General features: G+C 47.8%; 1 protein-coding gene across 3 annotated transcripts in view; it reads left to right on the top strand.

Moving 5' to 3' along the window:
- Positions 1-20,456, top strand: part of MAPRE2 (microtubule associated protein RP/EB family member 2) — a 164,332-nt gene extending 143,876 nt beyond the window's left edge. For all 3 annotated transcript variants that reach the window (XM_032602450.1, XM_032602449.1, XM_032602451.1), the window contains 3 exons: positions 5,686-5,825; positions 10,620-10,778; positions 18,920-20,456. In XM_032602450.1, coding sequence (XP_032458341.1) covers positions 5,686-5,825; positions 10,620-10,778; positions 18,920-18,994 — 374 coding nt within the window. In that variant the 3' untranslated portion in view covers positions 18,995-20,456. The remainder of the gene's footprint in view (positions 1-5,685; positions 5,826-10,619; positions 10,779-18,919) is intronic.
- Positions 20,457-22,268: the final 1,812 nt, after the last annotated feature.

Here is a 22,268-nt window from a genome sequence, read left to right as displayed (position 1 = left end):
ACCCATTTCATCCCTCCCACTCCCCGCCATGGGCTTTTTAATTCAGTGGCGGCGGCCTGCGGGGATGCTCTCAAAGTAGGGAAGAAGCTGGGGACGACCAGAAGCGTGGTTGCTCCCTGAGTGTGTGTGTGTTCTTAATGTCTCTGTGGTTCTTGTCAACAGTATTAATGTCATATTTTTAGCTCCTCTGTTTATGATTTTGGCAGAAAGAATACGGCAGATTATGTGAGAAGAATTTCTAAGTTCCATCAGAGCCCTGGCTGCGAAGGATAAAGCCAAGTATAAAAAAGGATAAAGTGCTTTTATTTGCTTCATCGTTATGAATTCATTGGGCCTCATAGGCCCAAAATGTTGGCACGTTTTCCATAAACATTAAGCAAGCTACTAATTATTGACATTAGACACAGCAGTGCTCTGGCTTCACTAAGGCAGTGAATCAGGCCACTCTTCGTATTTTACAACTATGGTTTAAAATGTTTTAGCATCATATTTATACCCCAGCTCCTGAAGGCATTAATTAAGACAACTGCTCAAAGACTAGCATTGTAAATCATGTCCATATCCAATGGGTAAAGTCAGAGAATTATAGGGACTTGCAAGGAATTTATGTCTACTTTCCGCCGCTTCTGAAACTCCTTTTTTATTTTGAAAGGGGAAATTAGTGGAGAGAGAGAAAAGCTTGAGGGAAAAATGATTCTTGCAAAACAGGACTACCACTAATTATATTTTCAGGACATCATTAAATGCAGCTCGACAAAAAAATTGAAATGTTTGATAGCTGCAGGAAAAAAAAATCTATTATCTGTATTATTATTATTATTGCCAAAGTAGCTGTACTCCCTTTAAAAGCTATTATGTAAAATGTTTTTCGTGTAAGCATCATTGAGCAGAGAGGCATGGGAAGGCCCAGTAGTGAAATCACCAGTGGACTTGGAGGCATTTAGGGAAGCATGAAGGCAGCTTTTGAGAACCTTAGTGTCTAAAGCCAGGATTAGACACTATAGAGGACATTATTGGGTCACTTCACAAAAATGGAATATGAATTTACATAAAAGTATTATATCAGTGTTAAATTTACTGACATTGATAACAGTACAGTTTTCTGATAACATCCTTATAGCAGCCCGGGTGAGTGAAAAAAGAATATCTGTCACCCCAGAAGCTGGGTACTCCTTAGGGTATGGTGTTTTGAAAGAAGGTAGCAAGGCTTGTAAAACAAATAAACAAAAGCCTAGTTTTTAACTGACTAATGAGCATGATATAATATAGGATATTGTCTATCATTATTTATTCTAATAAGTTAAACCATGAAATCATTCAACACAATGAACAAAAGGTTGCATTTTCATCTTTATACATTTTAGTATTTTAGCCTTAATCACGTGATAGCCGTGAGTGATCAATTACGTTCATATCAAATTGCGGCCTGTGAGGATTTAAAGAGCTCAGTTTACATTCTTTTGAAAAGGAGCTTTGTGTGGTTTTTAAAAACTTTTAACCTCTGAAGATACTAAGATCTCCCTCTGTCTTTCCTGGTCTTTCATTTCTTTGCGTTTATTCGTTAGAAGGTAGAAACGTACAGTTAACTTGGTGCTGACCTCTTGTATTCTCATTCATCAGACATGCATTTCCCTCGATTATCAGTTTCTTTCCAAACAACTTAATCAGAATTTCAAAACCCCTCTCATTTTAAATTTCAAATTCTAATTACTTAATTGAGCTATTAAATTTTTCAAATTTGTTTTCCATTCTTTGTCCATATTCTGGGGGCAGAAGCTTTTCTTCTGTCCCCCGTGTAGGGAGCATAGCGGGTAGAGCGTGGACCAAACCCCCTCTTCTCCACTGTCCCCTCCCTGCCCTGCAGCAGGGGGTTGCCAGGTCTGACTCTCACTGCCTTCATCTTTCTCGTCTCAGAGACCCACAGCCTGCATGCACGTGTGCCAGTTTGAAGGACCTGGGGCTCTGCACCCCAGCTGACCTTTACAGGATCCGTGAAACACAGATGCCACTTTAATGCCGAGACCCTGTGAACCACAGTAAAGTTGGACTCTGTCAGTAGCAAGGGATGTGTTTCTTCAGGAAAAAGCTGGAACTGGGACAGCGTCAGTAACTGCAGCAGCTCTGGCCTCTGCCGTGAGCCACCCGGCATCTCCCGTGACCCCATTTCCCTCCCAGCCAGCTTCCTCTGCGTATTTTTAGGCTTTCTTTCCCTGATAACTTGGTCTTACATGGGGCTTTGGCTTGCCATGACCTCTTCTACTTTAACTTCGTATCAAACGTTTCAGGTTTTTCCAAGCTGCATTTGATGATGTCCTGATAATATAATCAGTGATAACCTTGTTTTACAAGCAATCAGCTTCTATTCCTTCCATGCGTTTCTTTGAAAATTTACATGAGACTGGGTGAGGCAGAGTATAAGAACATGAGTGTGTCTGGTGGACCTCCTGCAACCAGCCACATCATAGCTGCTGACCTGCTTAGGGAGGCCTGCCCAGGCTGGGTGGGTGGGTCACTTGCTCTGTAGGGAAGCCCCTTCCCCAGAGCTGTTCTCTTCAGAAGAGGCATGGATGGAAGCATGGCAGAGACTTGGATAGGACAGCCCAGCACAAACCATCTTGCTCCTCCCTACTCAGAGTTAACTGTTTACTGACTGAATTTACCCACATGAACTACTGTCTTGACTCCATCTATACAGGACCTAAGTAATAATGGAAGGTGAACTTGAAACCAAGTAAGAGATCTCTTTCTGGGAGGCTGGTGGGTTTTGTTTCGTTTCCTTCAGGTGTTGCTGGCTCCTGCTGTCAGTGACTTTGAGGTTGGCATCAGCTCCTCGAGCTTCCCCTGGGATCTTTACCCTGGATAGATGCCTGTCCTAGGCGTTCTTTCATGAGTTATAAAAAGTTATTATTGAGTGTCTCCTCTGGATCAGGCATTGTGCTTGGCCTTGGGAACATAAAATAGTAAACAGAACAGACTCAACTCCTACCTCGTGGGGATTAAGTCTAATGGGAGAAGTAGGCATTAAATAAATCACTGTACCATTACCGTTGATGGGTGCTATGTGAAGGGTGTGTGAGCCACCACATTTAAGCTGAGACCCGAAGGCTGTTAGACATAGTCACTCAAAGGAGGGGAGGAAGAATTTCAGGCAGAGGGAACACAGCCCGATCCCAATCCGTGGTCGTGTCTAGAACATTGCCTTGTTCCTGAGAATGTTGAGTGTGGCCATGCCTGGGCTTTTTTTTTTTTTTTTTTAAATATACATTCATTTGCTTTATTTTTTAGATTCCACATGTAAGTGATAACATAGAGTATTTGTCTTTCTGTCTGTGGGCATTCTTAAATGACCCACTCCCACCAGGTCATGAGCTCCTGTAGAGCAGGGACTTCCAGTACAGGGCTCATGGTAGGCACTTAATAAATATGTATTTAGTAAATAAGAGGGGTTGGTCATAGACAGTCTTTGAGCCACTTTCTGTTAGACTATTTTTATATTAAAATACGACAGATTGCTCATGAAAAGGTCTGAAGTAACTTGATTTTTCAAAAGCTGCTTCCCCAGCGAGGCTGGCTGGTGGCCACCCTTGGAGAACGCTGTTTGTCAGGTCAGCACGTCCTCGCCCTGCCTCTCCTGCTGTTTTCCACGCTGTGTTCTTTACCCTGTTGGCTTAGCGTGGAGTTAGAGAAGCCGGCCAATGGGACACGGAAGCTATGTCCAGGAGTGTGTTTTCTGGGCTTTTGCAGAGATGAAGCCTCCTCACAGCTGTTGAACAAAGCAAAGCATCCGCTCTCTAGACAACCTGGGAAGTTCCGCTGCATAGGTGAGGTTTCCAGGTCACTGAAGGTTTGAATACTCAAACTTTTTAAGTCATTCCTAACTTAAGCATCCTCAGTTTTACATATATTAGGCATTTCCCTGTATTTTTAGAAGAATTCTTTCTTTCTTTATAACAGGCATGTATTTTAAACGGTATGTTACTGTCAGTGCTTCTTGAGGGTGTGTATGACTGTATCTCTCATGACTCTGAAGACATACAGATAGGAATTTTATAGTCTTCCTGCTTGCTGCTTTGTAATTAGGAGATTGGTTGAAACTTGTAACTGCTGCCAGGGTGCTTGCCTTTTTCTGATCTCTTAGTACCAATAAACTGTAAAATTGGAAACCATACAACCAGGTTTTATTTACTTGTTCATGTATTTAAACATTTGTTCCTTCATCGAATATGTGTTCCGCCAAGTATTGTGCTAAGCACTGAGGTTGCAAAGCTGAGTATGAGGAGTTCCTTGCCCTCCAAGAACCAGAGGAGCAGAGTGTGGGGGGACTGTGGTGGAGAATTGGGCCAGCGGGAGCACCTACACCAGACTGAGCTGTTCTGAGTAAGAGGGAATGGCTGGGCCCCAGTAATGACCCTGAATTTCTAAACCCATGGAGTATAAACTTCACTGCATATATCTTGTGCCATCTGTTTTGCCTGCAGAGGCCATTTCCTGTGTCTGTCAAGTTCTAGATAGTGAGAGCCTGTCATGAGCTGAGCTTCAGGTAGATGAGGTCTTACCTGACATCAATGGTCCTATTTTTTTTTTTTTTTTTGGCCAATTTCTATCATTATTAGTGATGCTACTGAATAACTTGGTTAAGGTCCCAATCCTCAGGCTTCCCTGTTGTAAAGGCATATCTTTCACCCTTTATAAGCAACTTATAGGGTAGCACCTTGACATGTGTAAACATCCCGTCCTCCAAACACTTCTCAGTGTTTTAGAGTCAATTGATGAAACTTTCCTGAATCAGTTATGTGTATTGCAAAACTGTGATTTTTCTAGCATTTCTTTAGCATTTACTGGCTGTCGGTGTTCTGTGGAGATATTTGGATTCTCCCTCTCCCCTACCCTCATTATGGACTAGATTTTTATTTATTCAGTGCATTGTAATACATTACAGCCATCACTCTTTTTGGTATGCAAATGGTCCAAGTCTGGCCAGTTGGGAGCCCCTTTGGGCTGGCCCCTGACATTCATTAATCCTTGAGCACATCCTTGCTTTTTTACATGAGATGTCCCAGGCCCACCTTGTCCTTTCCCTGCCCCAGCCCCGGAATCAGCCATATCATATCTCAAGAAGCCCTTTTATTGCAGAATAACATTTAGAAACCAGGACTTGGGCACCAGGAGTGCCTGTTGCTACAGAGATATCATGGCTCCTAGACTCTTTTAATGGCTAAAACGAGGAAATACATTAAAAGAGGAAAAAATAGACATGTGCATTGATATTTCTCCTAAAGTGTTATTCTCTTATAAGGTCGGTGTTAGAAATTCAATTATGGTGATGCTCTGAGCTTATCAAAGAACCTTTCCTCTTTAAAAAAAAAAAAAAACAAACAAACTTAAAATCCCTTTGTATCTGTTCTCATCTCTCTGGAGGGAGAAGGGACAACCGCATTAATCTCATGTCACTTGAGAAAAACAACCAGTGCTCAGAAAGGTTAAGTAAGTTGCCCAGGATGATTCTGTCATTTTATCGAGTACACTCTTTCTAAGCGTATCTGTGCTACTTCTGTGCTGGCAAGAGATCACTGGCAGTGTCTCTTCTGTGTTTTAGTAAATTCCTTTTATATGACACTTTTGCTGCATACCTAAGAAGCATTTCCGATGTTGCCAATATTCATAATTTATTCTGGGTCCTTTCAGGTGCGGCTAAATCAAGTCCAGCATCTAAACCAGGATCCACACCTTCTCGTCCCTCATCAGCCAAAAGGGCTTCGTCCAGCAGCTCAGCATCCAAATCTGATAAAGATTTAGAAACACAGGTCATACAGCTTAATGAACAGGTAACTTGGCATCCCCAGCTCTGTCTCTAGGAGCAGTGACAGGTGTCAGGGGGTGAGATGAGCAAACTCCTATGGGCTTGGGATAGGGGGAGGGAAGCCGCGGGAATCAGTGGCTTCAAGCAAGTAAGAATGAAAGGAACTATTGGGGCAGATAATCAGTGGCCCATTGTGAATAAAAGATGTTAAGTCACAAATCTCAAAGCTATACATTGAGACAGAGGGACAGATGACTCGGCTTTAGGTAAATGCAGGTGTGCAGGCCAGCCTCCCCCTCCCGTACACCTCAGTGCCTATTAGGAGCTCCAGGCTAGACCATGGCCACTTCTAGCCAGTCTAGATTGTGTTAAAGGCATCAGGGGTTAGTCTCCCTCCTTCCTTCCTTTCTTTCAGCAGCTATCTGTTAAGCCTGTTCGATGTGACAGACACTATACTTGATGCTGATAATATAATGGCAGCAAGATAGAGAGCTTCCCTTCCCTCATAGAACTTACAGATAGCAACCACACACCATTGTCTATTACACAAGCAAAAGCCAAACGGCCGAACACTTCCCGCAAGAGTGAAAGTACACAGGAGCACTGAACCCAGGAATAGGGCATCAGAAAGGCCACAGTTAAATAGAACTTTCCTTTTTACCTAATATCCCTAGGATTGCAGTAAATCTAGGTCTACTGCCTTCGAAATTTTCAATATAAAAGCTTAGGTACGCTTTCTAACAATAGCTAATTTTGCCCAAGAGTATACATAGTTTAAAAGTAATAAAACAATTGGTAGCATAGGGCCCAGCGCAGAAACCACCCACCCTTGCCCTGAGTTAGGAGGAGAGTCTTTTATTTTTTTCTGTACGCGGACCTCTCACTGTTGTGGCCTCTCCCGTTGCGGAGCACAGGCTCCAGATGCGCAGGCTCAGCGGCCATGGCTCATGGGCCTAGCTGCTTCGCGGCATGTGGGATCTTCCCGGACCAGGACACGAACCCATGTCCCCTGCATCGGCAGGCGGACTCTCAACCACTGCGCCACCAGGGAAGCCCAGGAGGAGAGTCTTTTATCCTGTCCACTCCCACCCCTGGGAGAAGAGCCAATATCCCAGGTGCCCAGGCTGTTCCCAGCCACTCACTGGGCATGGGCAGATCCCGGTGATTAATCTGATTCTTGATGAGCCAGCAAGAGTCTGGAAACAGTTTTTGAGATAGTTGTGTATTTGCAAACAAGAATCTAGTTAAAAAGCAAGCAGTTGCTTAACTAGGGTGTTTCTTTACAATTCTGAACACTTCAATGAAAAAGGTAAAACCTTAAGTCATCCGGTGCATAGGACTTTGATTTAGAAACTGTGGAATGTTCTAATTACCTGCTGATCCTCAGTTTGAGCCCTTATACAATTTCCAGCAATGAGTTCTCCTAGAATGAAAGGCAGTTAGTACTGAGACTGAGCTCTAGAGCCCGCGAGCCACAGCTGCTGAGCCCGTGTGCCGCAACTACTGAAGCCCGCGTGCCTAGAGCCCATGCTCTGCAACAAGAGAAGCCACCACAATGAGAAGCCCGCTCACCGCAATGAAGAGTATCCCCCACTCATCGCAACCAGAGAAAGCCCGCAAGCAGCAACAAAGACCCAACACAGCCAAAAATAAATAAATAAAATTTAAAAAGAAAAAGGCAGTTAGGACAGCCCTAATTAGCCTTGGGACACATGCCTGAGGCTCTAAGCAAAGTAGACCTGAAGAGAGTCGGGTGTGGGTCTGTAATACTTTAGATTTATAACCCTTTTCTCCGTAGGACTCAAATTCTTTTGATATCTTTATTATCAAATGTTTCTTCATCTACCCCTACCACACCCAGTTTCCCAAACCACCAACCCAAAGTAGAAACACATTGGAACCTCGAGATCCTGCCTGCCCCTCTCTCGCTTACGGCCTTCGCCAACCAGCCCCACTTCCTCTCCTTGGGGCTGGCTCTGGGCTCCCAGTAGCTCTCCAATCACACACAGAGCCCCAAGGGCCCCAGCCGTCTACGATGCTTCAGTTAAAACTGTTGTCCCATCCAAAATGCCACTCTAGAGAAGACACAGAGAAGCACATTCCAGTGGCCTTCCTCCTCCTGGTTGTAATTCCTTCATTACTTCCAAAGGCCTCACTCCCAGGCTGTCCCCCCATGCATTCACATGGAGGAGAGTGTCCCCGTACCTCCATCTGTCCCCCAGAGGGAAGGTCGGACACATCCTACATTGTAAGCCTTCATTCACCAGCTGTTTACTGAGCGCCTCCTTCAGCTGTATTTCCAAGGCTATGTTAATGCTCCCTCCATTTTCTGTCCCCGAAGCCTACAGGGTGCCCCCCAAAACTGGTGGGGAGCCACACACAGTCATCACTGTGTTGGAATTGAGGACACGAAGACGAGGAAGGGCCAAGTAAAAATGCCCGGACCAAAGACTGAATTACAGTGGTAATAGACAAAGTGACCAGTGCCGTAAACTTTAAGAATTCTCATTCACTTGGCCTCATGCCTTGATTTGGGCAGTCTCCCACGACATGCTATGAAAGCACCACTGTGTTAGAGAATTTCAATGATAGAAATGAACCAAAAGACACAGGGGAGGAAAAGACATGACTAAAATAATCAGGGGTTGTTTCTGGAGAGTAGGTGAGCAAACAGGTGGCGGCATGGGGTCCCTGCTTGTGCTCGGGGACCACGGGGGCTGAAGAGTGGGGCCTGGTTAGCCCTCACAGACACTGTCCGTGGCTCGGACTGGAAGGCTGGGCGGATCTACAGCGTGTGGACACCTGAGCGGTGGAGAATTGGGAGAAGAGAACTTCCCCTTGACTTTTCTCAAGGGTCCATCCCCAGCATCACCTCCACTGCTTAGGCTCCTGCTCTGACATGTGCGGGAGCAAGGAGGCATCGGAGCGGGACTGTGAAAATGGCATCCCATTTGCCAATGGATCTTTCATCAAGTAGTTTAGGTCCTATTGGTTTTTACCAAGGAAAGTTTATAGCTGTGCGTCTGTTAACCTCATGCATCTGGAATAGCAGCACAGGCCAACCTGGGCTGGGTGTTTCTACAAAGCCTCAGCTCTTGGTTCACTGTACAGACCACAGCACTTGAGAGGCTGACAAGCCTGGTTTCCATGGGTCAGAGGCATCCAGAGACCCTTCTTGCCCGACACAGGGAAGGGGAGCTGGCAGACAGCAGACACCTAAACTACCACAGATCCGCTGGTGGCACCAGTGCAGGCTTGAGATGGGTCTGTGGTCGAGTCTGGGCGGGGTGGGGGGGAGGTTCTAGAATAAACAGTTTTCTTTCTTCTGGAATTCAGCCAACTGGGTTGCCTTCAGTTTTTACAAATGTCCAAGCCATAGTATTATCAGAAACAAGAGTTGAAAGTTAGTGGCTGAGGGAGTTCCCTGGCAGTCCAGTGGCTAAAGACTCCGTGCTTCTACTGCAGTGGGGCATAGGTTCAATCCCTCGTCAGGGAACTAAGATCCTGCAAGCCGCAAGGCGTGGCCAAAAAAAAGAATAGTTAGCGACTGATCCTCCTTTGCTTTGTAACCAGCTCCATGAGGGCATCAGTGAGGTTTAACTCTGAGGAAGAACCATATCCTTGAGTCTTACTGGATGGACACAAGTTTGCCAGGTGCACAAGGAGATGGACACTGCATGTGCTGAGTATCTGTTTGAATGAGTCAATAACTCCAGACAGATAAATAGCATGTACCAAGGCCCGGAGTTACTAGAAACAGAGAGATTTTCCACTCCAAATGTAATCTTTGGAAATCTGTGAAGGGTGGTTTTTCATATACTGAAAGAGAGGTTTCTCCTGAGGAGAACCATGAGAGACCTAATTCACCCCCTAAAGAGAGTCTCTGCATAAATATAAATGATCAAAGGGTTCAGAAAACTTGAGGGATTCTCCGAGAGCAGGAAGCGGGTGATGGTTTGGGCCTGTGTGGAGCTGTTCGGCCTGCAGCCTGGAATTTGAGACTAGATCTGTCTACACTGCCTGTGGTGTTTCTTCAGCCCAGGTGACGGCTCTGCCAGCCTCAACCCTTGCCCTCTTCCCTTCACCAGCGCCATCTCCGCAACCACCGTGAGAAGCTGCAAGACCCTTGAACCCGCGTCAAGGGAGAAAAAAGGGAATGAGGGCTGTTCTGCTGAGGGACTGGAGCTTCCACATCTTCCTGCCTTTCATGTGATGAGCTCGAAGCCAGAACTAGAGCAATTAAGACAGGTCCACTCAGCCTGCTTTTAGTCTCGCCCAGTTTTCCTTGTGCAGCCACGCCCCAGTCCCTCAGTAGGAGCATTTGTCTAGTTTGGTTCGGGAACATGTATGAAGGGCTCCAAAGTCGAGGGCAGCTCTCAAGTGACGTGAAGAAAGGAGGTTCCGCAAAGCGCGTCTGAAGGGACCACAGTGCCAGCCCCTCCCTCCTCCCGCTCTCGCCTCTCCCTTCCCTGTAGAGGATGAACGAGTTGGGGGAAAGATGTGCCCCAGCCCAGGTTAGTTACCAGGAGAGGAAGGCTGACTCGGAGCCCGGGTGGAACTGTCTCGGGCAGAAGGATCCCCAGGCCTCTGGGTATAAACAGTCGGTTGACAGGAGTGACAAGAGTGCTGTTGAAGCTGGGCATTCGGGCCCAGGCTCAAGCCCCAGCAGCAGCCCCTTGGCTCTCCCCGGACCTGCACGTCGGTTATTTTTGCACATCTGTCTTTTCTTGTTTCGCATCTTTATACACAGGCACAGTTGGTCATTTATTTCTTATGCTGTAGTTTGAGGGTTTTCTTTTCCACCTTCCCTCCCTCACAGGTACATTCGTTAAAACTTGCCCTTGAAGGCATGGAAAAGGAGAGGGATTTCTACTTCGGAAAGTTGAGAGAGATTGAGCTCCTCTGCCAGGAACACGGGCAGGAAAACGATGACCTCGTGCAGCGACTCATGGAAGTCCTCTACGCTTCGGAAGAACACGTGAGTGTGAGCAGAGCCCTGAGGCTTGCGTCCCAGAGTGATGCTCTTGGTCAGAGTGCAGTGGTGCCGAGCCTTCAGATATCTGCCCTGGGACCTCAGTGAGGCCTGCGGCTCAGCCAGTGCATGTGATGTTCCCAGAGGAATAAACACGATCGTCGTGATCCGTTGACCCAGGCGCATGGGACCCGCATTCGTCAATCTGGGAAGAGATGTGCGGATGGTTGCCAGTTGTTGGGGGCAGGGGACCGGGGGGCTTCGATTGAGAAAGAGAGGCTTACACAGCCAAGTCTCAAGTGGTTTTCACTCTCAGAGCAGATAAGCAGTAAGAACGTGTGCAGAGATTCTTCACGCAGGTCAGAATGTGGCTAAAGGAAAGATTCATCTAGACGCATTTCCCACCCCCAGAAGTCCCACAACTGTTTTTTCCTTCATAGCTGGTTGTCTCGGTTACGCTTTGCCAGTACAGAGCAGCATTGTGTGACAGCCCTTTGTGGAAAAACACTTCTGGAAGGCCTCCTCTGTGGAGGCCCCGCCCACCAGGGTTGCTCCCCACGAGTGGATGTGCCGAGGGGGGACCCAGGACGTGGCTCCGTCCGCGCGTGGAAAGCCGATATGAGGAGCAGCGGAGGAACATGAGTCTCAGGAAGCGAGGAGGGGAAGGGGCAGGATAAACGGCAGGGCCCCAGGCAGGTCACCCCAAGTCCGCCCAGACAGGCAGGGCGAGGCCCTGGCAGCCGCAGTGGGAGCCCCGTGGGGCTTCACTTTCATGAGGGCGGCGCGGTGAAAGGCAGGAGAGCACGGGCCAGGCTTGCAGGCGTCCTGCTGCCGGGTTGGGGCTGAGGAAGTGTTTGGGTAGGTGTGATTAGGAGGCCTGCGGGTGCCCTGAGGGCTCTGTGGTCGAGTTGCACGTGTGTTGGTATTTCCACAGAACATAGGAAGCCACGAGCAAGTTTACTTTTATCTTATTTCAGCCGAATACCAGGCAGTTGTTTACTCCGTGTAAGATTAAAATCCTAGCTCTGAAATTTTCCTAAACTGTAAGAAACTGTCTGGAGTTTGGGGACTCTCCAGCACTTTTTTTGTCTCCCCCAGATACGTGTATATTCTTAAACCTCTTTCTCGGTGAGCTCAGACTATAGATCTTGAAGCCCTGGGAATCCGCCTGCCCAGGTCCCAGAGATAGCGGCGGCTTTACAAAATATTCTCACTATTTTCAGATCTGACGGAAGAAACCACAGGTTGGTCTGTAGTGTGTGTATCCGCACCACCCAAAGTGGCATTTTTATGACGTTCTGTACGTAGAGAGTGCTTTGTCATCTGTCAAGCGCTAGACGAATTATGGTTATTCTCTTCACAAGCTTGTTTGAGGCTGAATTCGATGAGGTCTGTGCAGCAGCACCGTGAGCCCGAGTGAGCCGTGCTGCTGCCCATCCGGGACGGTGCCCGCTCGCGGGAGCAAGGCGGCTCGCAGGATGGAATCTCCCTGCTGATGCTAACCTCTAGCCTTCTGATGCTAACCTCGAGCCAGATCTTGTCCCAAAGGAGGAGTCGTTGTGAGGTAACGCCGTTAGGTGAACTCCAAATTAAGGGTTGGCAGGGCCACTGAATTCCTAGCTAATGGCAGGTGGGGCTGGCCTTCGGCAAGAGCTCTTGCCTCCTGAGAGTTCAGGAGTGTCTTCCTGGATGACTACACTCAGCTTCCGTTAGACCATTGATATCTCCAACACCCCCAGCACACATGCCAGCACCAGCTTACCGCGGCCTGGCTTCAGAGAGCCATTCTTGCAGTGTATGGGCAGTTAACGCACACGCCCCTCAAAGAAGTAATACTTCAGAGTATCATCAGTCATTAAGACTAATGGGTTTAGCAGGTCCTTTCCTCAAACTCTTGGGATGGGAGATGAGGGGGAAGGCCGAGGGCTTTACCTGTATCAGCTCCTTTAATTGTCTGGAGGATCCTATTAGGTAGATATGTGTGTTAGCCCATTTACAGATGAGAGAAACTAAGGCAGCCGAGAGGTTAAATAACGTTCCCGAGTGAATAAGCAGCGTAATTTGCATTTGAACTCAGTCCTGAGTTCGTGCCCTCCCTTCTCCAAGCCTGAGCCACCTTTTAAATGGGGAACATGATAGGAGTAATAGCTAACCGTGAGCATTTAGCATGTGCTAGATATTACGTTTATGTTCTATATATATATTTCTCACCACATCCTTATGTGGTGTACTATTACTTATCTCTGCTTTACAGATAAAAATTACTTGCTCAATGACCCATCTTTTTTTTTTTTTTTTTTTTGCGGTACGCGGGCCTCTCACTGTTGTGGCCTCTCCCGTTGCGGAGCACAGACTGCGGACACGCAGGCTCAGCGGCCATGGCTCACGGGCCCAGCCACTCCATGGCATGTGGGATCTTCCCGGACTGGGTCACGAACCCGCGTCCCCTGCATCAGCAGGCAGACTCTTAACCACTGCACCACCAGGGAAGCCCGATGACCCATCTTTAATAAGCTCCGTCACTACCCAGGTTTCTCTAACTCAGAGCCCAGAATCTTAAGGACTATGTTCCCTGCCTCTCAGTATATTGGGTGCCATGGGGAAGGGAAAAAGTAAAGGCGGTACCTCTTGGGGGAAACTGCAGGACAGACTTTGTCTAATTGACAGTACTGAGTTGCATGTGTTCTGTATGTGAAGAAGGGAGTAGTCAAATTCCTACCTGGATTTTCTCCAAATAATTCCCTTCATCTTGTTTTGTTGTTTGACACCTTCAAAAGTATTGTCTTGGCCTCTTTCTCTGGGCAGTCTGTTTAATTCAGCATCCGCCAAGAACCTCCATTTTTTTCTGGCGGGTGGTGTCACTAAACCCACCTTTGTTGTTCTGACTGGCACTGTGATGATGTCATCAAATAGAGAGAAACGTGGCAGGGAGGAGAGAGAGACAGTGGCATCACTGTTGAGTGTAAGCTAAGGAGTATCCAAAGTCCAGGAAGAGATTTAGAGGCAGTAACCAGGCTACTGGAATCTGGAAGGGAAAACAGACTTAACACAGACGTAACACGTGTGGGTTACCAGTGCAAAGTCTTCAAATGCAGCTGCTGCCTTAATTCTTCTCATTCCAGGATAACTTCTAATGCAACTCTGTCTGGACAGCTCCAAAAGAAACACATCAGGCTATGCTGAGTTTTCTATAGAGAATAAGCTGGAATATGCCAAGCATCCTTGTTTAGAATGTGACAAGACCCATTTTTTTAAACTTCGGTTTCTATAGAGAGAGAAGGCGAAGGCTGTCTGCCACGTGCCTGGACACTGCACGGTATTTTCCATGCTGCACACTCACACACATGACACTTCTTACAGAGGCGGATGGCGAGACGCTCAGGAGCGGCTGGCCTGCTCTGCTCTCTGCTTCCCTTCCTGGAGGTTCATGGAACCGTCCTAGACACCTTAGAGCCGCAAGCGTTTGCCTCCCTCCCTAAGCGTAGCGAGTCCTGATTCTGTGGTAGCCTCCCAGCTTATCCAGCTTCTACCATTGAGGCAGTGAGCCTTTAAAAAGCTTCCACGCTTGCCTAGGAAAGGCATCACTTGGGAAAAAAATGTGCTCAGAGGTTGCTGGGCCACTGCACCCACCCGCAAGCTCTCGGAGCCTCCTTTTTCCCTCGCTGTGCTTGACCCTGACACTGTGTCCTGTTTTCAGGCCATTCACACACTTCAGTGCTAGGTGGACGTGCAGCCACGGGGGGCATGATGTCTGGGAAAAAATGCCGGTACTTAATGCATGATGCCGCCGGTCGGACTTCTGTGCACATCTGAGAGGCAGAGATTTCTGGTTGGTTGCCTCCCTCCTGGAGATGAGAGGGGTGCTGAGGAATGAGAGGCTGCAGTGAGTGCCTGCTCTTCAGTTCACCACAGGTGGACCCGACACTGACACTTCAGGTGGAGGCATTCGCTGGAGAGGCCTCCTCCTTCAGTCTTTATTTAGTGATGTCTGGTCTTTGATTCTCTTGATCAAGCAATCCATGTTTGGAAGATGTAGAAATCCAGATGAGAGTTTTGAGTGTGGAAGTAAACAGAGGCAGTTCAGTTTGCAGTCACAGAAACCTAATGGAAGTTTCCAGAGCAGATGGCCAGCTGGCCGTCCAGTGCCTCTCATCATGATTCTCATTATCTTCACTACTTAACTAGGGGCCACAGGTGTCTGGGCTTAACGTCGTTGGTTAGCTGCTGCCCTGTGGATCTGTAGGCTGAGGGTCACCTGCTAATACAGAGACACTTGTTTCCTGAGGTCCTGTCACGGAAGCCACTGTCGAATGACCTAAAGATACTCCCCCCTTCAGCCCACATCTTTTGAATTCAGCCTGCGTTTCTGTCACTGGACGCAGCATTGGGTTTATAGAAAACAGACACAGCCCCTGCCTTAGAAGAGCTCACAGTCCCCTTGAGACAGACAGGGACACCACTAACTGGAATTTGTCAGGTTGTGATAAACGCAGTAATAGAGACGTAAATAAACTTGTGTGGGGAGCACATAAAGACAGCCTGGAGGGACAGGCAAGGACTTCACAGAGAAGATGACATTTGTGTTGGCCGTGGAAAGATGATTAGGAACGTCAGCAGTTACAGAGGTGAGACGGGGGAGTATTTTTTCAGCAGAGGAAATGGCAGGAACAAAGCAGAGAGGAAGGAACAGCCGGACTCGCTGGTGTGAGTGGCGGCAGATGAGCCTGTTGTGCGCTACCTCCTACATCTGGGAAGGTGGGAGCCATGCCCCCTCCCCACTCCCTGCAGCCCAGCTTCTTGACGGCCCTCCCCCTCCTCCCCTCCTTTGTCCCTGCTCTCCTCCCACAGTAGCCGAGAGCATTCTTCAGTACTGTCCTGCTTGCTTCTCCTTCTAATGATTATTATAAGAATAAGGAACTCCAAAGCGTCACTCACAGCTGTGGGTGGATTTATATGCAAATATTAGACTTAATTAAGTAGGTGGCGCCCCAGTGCTTTAGTCACACGTTTGGCCTAGGTTTCGCCTGGCCTCCTCCTCACCTGTGCGTTTAAGTTCTTCTTCAGTCTTGCGTGGGGCATAAGAGAAAGATCATTTTGGTGTGTGAGTGCCTCCACGCGTGGGTGGGGAGCTCCCAGTGGTGATGTGCTACAGCTGCCTCAGAGTTACAGGTGCGTCCTGCCAGACTTTCAGAGCACCTTAATTTGAACCCCAAGCATTAGCAATCCATTGGTAACCCAGGACGTTTGTTCTTTATAGCCACGGTACCCAATAAGAGTGCTCTGGGGTCCGCAGTTCCTGCAGGTGAGATGCATGACCTCACAGCGGTGCACCGTGAATGAGGGAGCTGCCCTTGGCCAGCTGGAGACAAGGGCACCACACCCACCCCCGGCTCATCAAGTATGGAACGGAGGCCCGAGGGGGAGCCTTATCTAGTGCGTTTCTAGTCCCGCAGCTGGTTTGACAGGCCCACAGTTACTTGAATCCAAATCTTCTGACTTTGAGTCCTGAATTAAATCCGTTATCCCACAGTTAACTCACCGTCCATGATGTGAGCAAATAAGATTCTCTGTAAAATGTCAAACAGATCCTCGTTTCTGACGATCTTCGCATCAGCAGCCTAACACTCACAGAAACGATTATGTAAGAAAAGTGCACTTCAGACCAGCTGAAGTCTGGGCAATATGATATGGAAGGCACCACACTGGCATTAAAAGGTTAGGATGACGAATACAACGTCTCTACCTCTTAAGGGACTCAGAGGCTCAGAGCCTGGCTGAAGAGGCAGCCGTGGAGCCAGCCAGTGGGGACGCACGAGCACACGCCCATACACACACAGGGCTGCAGTGTGCAACCTGATGGGAGCGTGAATCGAGGATGTAAAGCTCAGAGGAGTGATCCGTTCTGGGGTGAAGGCAGTGAGAAAGGCGTGGGAAGGAGCGTGTGGCAGAGCAGACACCCAGAGCTCCTGGTCCACCATCCTGGTCAATTCCCATGAGCGTGACTTTCCTTCTTTGCCCCTGGACTAGAGGGAGGCTGGTGGCTCTTCCTCGCTTGTTCTATCCCAGCAAGAGGTGCTCTCCTGCCCCCAGGAGGGCACCTCTGTCCCTGAGGCACTGAGCCGAGAGGACCACCCTCACGTGTGCTGAGCGGTGGGCAAAGAGGCTTGTGGGGGACGCTGCAGGGCCGGCCCGGGGACGAGCTGGCAGAGCCTGGAGCAAGGGGGGGCTTGGGGCTCTGAGGTCAAAGGACATCGTGGTTAAGGAATTAAGGAGCGAGGTGCCCCGAAGGACAGCAGGATGTGGGCAGAGAGAGTAGGATTTGGGCCTTCACATTTCAGAGGTGGAGCAGTTTTAGGTATGACGACAGGGTGTGGTCATGGGGTGAGCTAATATTTATTAAATTAAATAACGTGCTTCTTGAAGACACCAAGCCAGTAAGGGACGGTGCTAGATTTGAGCCCAAGTCTTCAATACGATGCCATTTTCTACTCTTGTCATAGAAAAGACTATTTTTTAAAAAATTATTTTTACTTCTAGAACATACTCCAATGAGTTACCAAGAAAAGAGAATCACAGCTCACACTTATATTATGTGCCAAACACTGTTCTAGGCACTTCACCTATTTTAACTCAGAGTTCTCTGTTGAATTCAGTGACTCCATTGATTCTTTGATCAGTGACACTCATTGAAAACTCTGTTAAATGGGCACTTTTGTCCTATCTCCCACTTGCACAGATGAGAAAACCGAGGCACAGAACAGTTAAGTCACCCAGCTTGTAAATAATGGATCTGGGAGATGAACTCCAGTTCCATGCTTATAACCTTGACATTACGCTGCTTCTCAGAAGACAAGTGGCACGTGACCTTGGCTGATAGTCTGGGTCATCTGTTCTTGCACCCCTTCTGATGTCTTCTTCCTGACACACATGCATTGAGTTGTACAGTAAGCAAGGTCTGACACAGATGGATGAGGCCCTATCCCGACGTCAGTATCCTCAGGATCCAGTGGATGAGGCCAGAAGGTTCAAGACAAACAAGATTACAAGTCAAAAGCTTTTAAGGCCAAGGACGAAGCAAAATGCAGGAGGAGGGAGAGAATCCTGGCTCAGGGATCGGGGGAAATGATGCTGCTGTATTTGAGTTGGATCTTGACGGGTGTGTCCTTGGCTAAAGGGAATACGGGCCAGACAGGAAGGGAGTGTGCAAAGTGCAAGAGAACACAAGTACATCCCAGCGTACGCTCCCGACTGCATCGCAAAAGCGTTGTGCATTCTGGAGGGAGCAGTCGGCCCTATTGATTAGCTACGCTCCCTCTGCTTGGGTAGTAAAGAGCTAATTATCCTTTGCGAGATTAAAAAAAGAAAAAAAGAATTGGCAGATATAGCTGACCAGGGTTTATGTTCCCTGGAGTTTTGTGTTCGTGACGTGCTTCCCCGGGTTATACACAAGTGAGTAAATAGGTCATTTGAAGCCAAGTAGAGGAACACCTCAACCATCAGAAAGTAAGCAAAAAAAGTCCTCACATACCCAAAATAGATGTCCCGAAGTCCCTGAGCACAAGCTCCCAAGCTCCCCTGTTGGAGACGCCGTCTGGCTGGGGGCAACCCAGAACCATAGTTGTTGTCCTTTCCTTACCTACCCACTCTAACGGGCTGCTTCTCTGCATCAGATGAGTAACATTATAACAAGGGGTCTGCTTAGCAGACATGCTACCAGGTGAGGAGGAGGACAGCAGGGCAGGAAACAGGAAGCCGTCGGACACACTGCAGGGGCCTGGGGCCCTGTGCTGTGTCACAGCAGGCTCACTCGTGGTTATCGTGACGCTCTTGAGTCCTTGCATCTGATTTACTGTCGTACAGCGGGTGGGAAAGGATGTCGTATGTTCTGTGATGACGTCCTCCCAAAATGGTCAGAAGGAAAACGTGGTGCCTAAAGCCTGCTGGCCGCGCTCCAGAATGGGCCGTTCCTTGATGGGGCGGGAAGGTGAAGGCATCCCTGTGTGTGCCTGGGCTCCTGGGAGCGGGAAGGCACTTGCGTGGCAAAAGCCGTGGCGATGCCGTGCTGTGCAGCGATGGTGGGGCTGGGGACGCTGCAGGGCTGCCGGCAGTGAACCGCTTCAGCTGAAACCTCTCCCCCTGCCCCGCAGGAGGGCCACCCGGAGGAGCCGGAAGCAGAGGAACAAGTCCACGAACAGCAGGCCCAGCAGCAGGAAGAGTACTGAACCGTCTCGGCAGCTCTCCACACTTCCGTTCTGGTGGGAACTTTTCTTCTGGAGAATTGGAACACCTGTGGCCTCAAGCTCATCAGAAACCAGTTGTTCCCAGCCTGCTGTTCCATCACTGCGCCGGCACCCATGCCAGCCACCGCGCTCGGTTCCCATTTCCTTCGCCAAGACACACTAGCTGCGGCCGTGGGCAGCCTCCCCAAGACATCACGGGGTCACATACCTTCAACTTCACCACCTGGCTGCTTAAGATTGGTTCTGCTCTTTGCATTTCTTTCCAGAACAACTGTCCCCACCCCCACCCCACCCCCCTTTTTATCCTGGTGTGAAACAATGGTAATTTGATATATGGTATTTATATTGGCATTTCTCAACCCAGTGTCACTAGATGTCACACACATTTGTGGTGCTTTGATGTTTGCAAGTCTAACCTCTGAACATAAATTTGGTCAGATAATAAATTGGAACAAAGGGAAAGAGATACTTGATATGAAAGCCATATGACAGTGACTTATTTCACAGGGAAAAACACCAAGTCAGTTTCTCCCTCTACTCACAAACAAAAGGGAAAAAAAAAGGAATCAAAACTAGGACGTCAGGGCCCAGCAGTGTTCAGACATCGGCATGTTAGACAACCACACAGTATGTTGTTAGTTTTGAAAGACATTCACTCAAGGAAAACACCATCTCGACTTGGCCCTCTAACTAACCGCTTGCCCTTTCCCTCGCCTCCCCCCACCCAGATTCTCATGCTCTTTTCTTTCTCAGGGTCCTCTGGTGGGGAGCCACTCTCCTCAAAAGCTGTCATCAATTGTCTGCAGTCAGAGGGGGTCTGCATGGGCACAGGTCCTCCTGCCTCCTCCTGTGGGTTTCAGCCCAAATCCTCTCATCCACACTAGGGGATTCCTACTAAAGAATGACTTCAGGGTGTGCAGCCCCGGGCGGCAGGGTCCCACATCATGCTGCACACTGGCTGGAAGGCTGGGAGTGAAGACCTTATGAATAGGAGCGTAAGCCCAAGGGAGAATCCTGGTTCTGAAGTCTGCTGTTGACACTGGAATGACAGCACAGGAGAATCTGACTCCCAATACTTTGTGGAATAAAGAATTCCCCCTCTCCAATAAATACTATGGCCCTCCTTGTCATTGACCTTCGCTAAATCGTGGCAGTGCATAAACAGAGGAAACATTAATGAATTAAAAGCATTCCTTATTTTTTTTTAACTAATATTTGCACATTTTCTTAGTATCTTTCCAAATCTTTGCCTCTTCCCCACCCCGCCCTTTGACAGATGGTTTCCCTTCCTGGATCATTCATTTCACTTGGTTTCTGACTTTAGATTTTCTTTCACTTGTTATTTGACTTAGCAGGTGCAACAAAAACAGCAAACAAGTGTGCCCACCCCACTTTCCTCTTAATTGAAAAGCTTAAAATAAATTTCTGAATTATGTATCATAAAGCTTTGACATTTCTTTATTAACTGATGAAATACTAATTCTAAATTCTAGCATTGAAGCTTTCCACCAAAAGAAGTCTTCTCAAAATAAATCTTCTGTGGCAGAGTGGTATTGACTGAGTAACCTGTGAAAAAGATTGCTTGTATTTTTGAGGTTATTACAGGACACTGTGCAGAACTGGACAGATGTTTCATGGGGTTTGGTTTCCCTTTCTTCTCTCTCCTGCTTGCTCTGCACTACAGCGGCAGCTCGTTTCTCTCAGGCTGGAATACGGCCTGGCTCTCGGCGGTGACATCCTCCCACACCTGGTCACAGGGAGTGGTCGTGCTATACGAAGCATCGTGCTTAACAGTGTGTCGTCCCCACCCCCTCCCCCCCCCCCCCCCCCCCGCCCCGCCAAGCCTGTTGCACTCACTGAGTTTCCTTCTTTCTAAACAGCTCTTGTCAAGAGGCACAATAAATAATTCCATGCAGGTGATCCTTCAGTGGTTCCCGGGCAGTTCTTTGCTTGCCTTGGACATGTCAGTAATACCCAGTGCCAGGTGGATCAGGATCCACACTCCCATCATGTGGGTGCACATGATTACTGAGTAACATGCATAAGCCTCACCAGTGACACTCAGCCACTCTGTTCCTCCCCAAATCCCCACCTTTCTCAGCTACAAACATACTGGCCATATATCTGGCAAAGACAGCTTTCGCCAGTCATCCTACTTCCTTCTCCTTCCCGGAGTCTTGGGGCAGACTATTCATTTATTTAGAGAGGAGCTATATACTTCTCTTTCTGTCGACATCTGAAACGTCTTCCATTGCCCTGCATCGCATGGGACATCACTGATGCTTTGGGGAATCTTTGACAGCTAAGTATCCCGGTCCTCTTCGGCTGCACCCCAGCTTCTGTGCAGACCACCTCTCATTTCCCAGGACTGCTCCTTTCTCCCTGATGGCTTTACCCCATCATTCTCTCACCTCGGCAGCCAGCGCGTGCTTTCCTCTGTGGACCCCCTCACGTGTCGTCATGCTGGGCCGAGAAGCATTCCCTGGTGTGTGCTCTGCTCCTCCCTCTCAGAAGCCAGACTTCGGTCTTGGAGTCCCCTTCACACCCGCCGCAGCTGGTTATAGTACTTCCACTGCTCATATCAGGTAGGAAGTGATTGAAGCAGGGGGTAAAGAGAAAAGAGCAGAAAAGCAGAAAAAGAAAAGACAAAGACACACCCTGTTGACCCGAGAGAAGTAAACTCCAGAAGGGAACCAGGAACTCCTCCCTTCCCTGGTGAGTATTTCCATTATTCCGTTAAGGTTTAATATGCATTCAAATTACTTTTACTAAATAGTACACCATAAAGCTTTTGTTATATATTAAATGTAAACTGAAAGGAATGTAAACATATGTATTGTTAATTATAAATATAGATAAGTAATGACAATAGATGAAAAAGTCTTATTCAGATGTATCATTCATTTTACATTACCCACCTACTGTCGCATGGTAGAATAGGTTTTTGTCTCTGAATATGTGAATAACTTGACTTGCATTTATCTTTTTACATATTTAATAAAAAAAAAAGGTATATGTTAAAATCGGCCTGGATCTATAGAGTCTTAAATTTTTATGCTAAAGGTTTCCTTTTGAGTGAGCACAGTTATACGAATTGGCTATTTATGTAAATTCACACAGAGCCCACATTTTATTATGATTTACATGGTGGGGGGCCTTGTTTTTATTGACGGCAAATGTTTTAACAGGAATTACAGGTTAGTATTTGATATCCAATGTAGCAGCTGTACTACCTTTCTAAAACTCTGCCAAAAAT

This window comes from Phocoena sinus, chromosome 14 (genome assembly GCF_008692025.1).
Source record: "Phocoena sinus isolate mPhoSin1 chromosome 14, mPhoSin1.pri, whole genome shotgun sequence".
NCBI lineage: Eukaryota > Metazoa > Chordata > Mammalia > Artiodactyla > Phocoenidae > Phocoena > Phocoena sinus.
The sequence above is the reverse complement of the archived record's forward strand: the minus strand, read 5'-3'. Positions and strand labels throughout refer to the sequence as shown.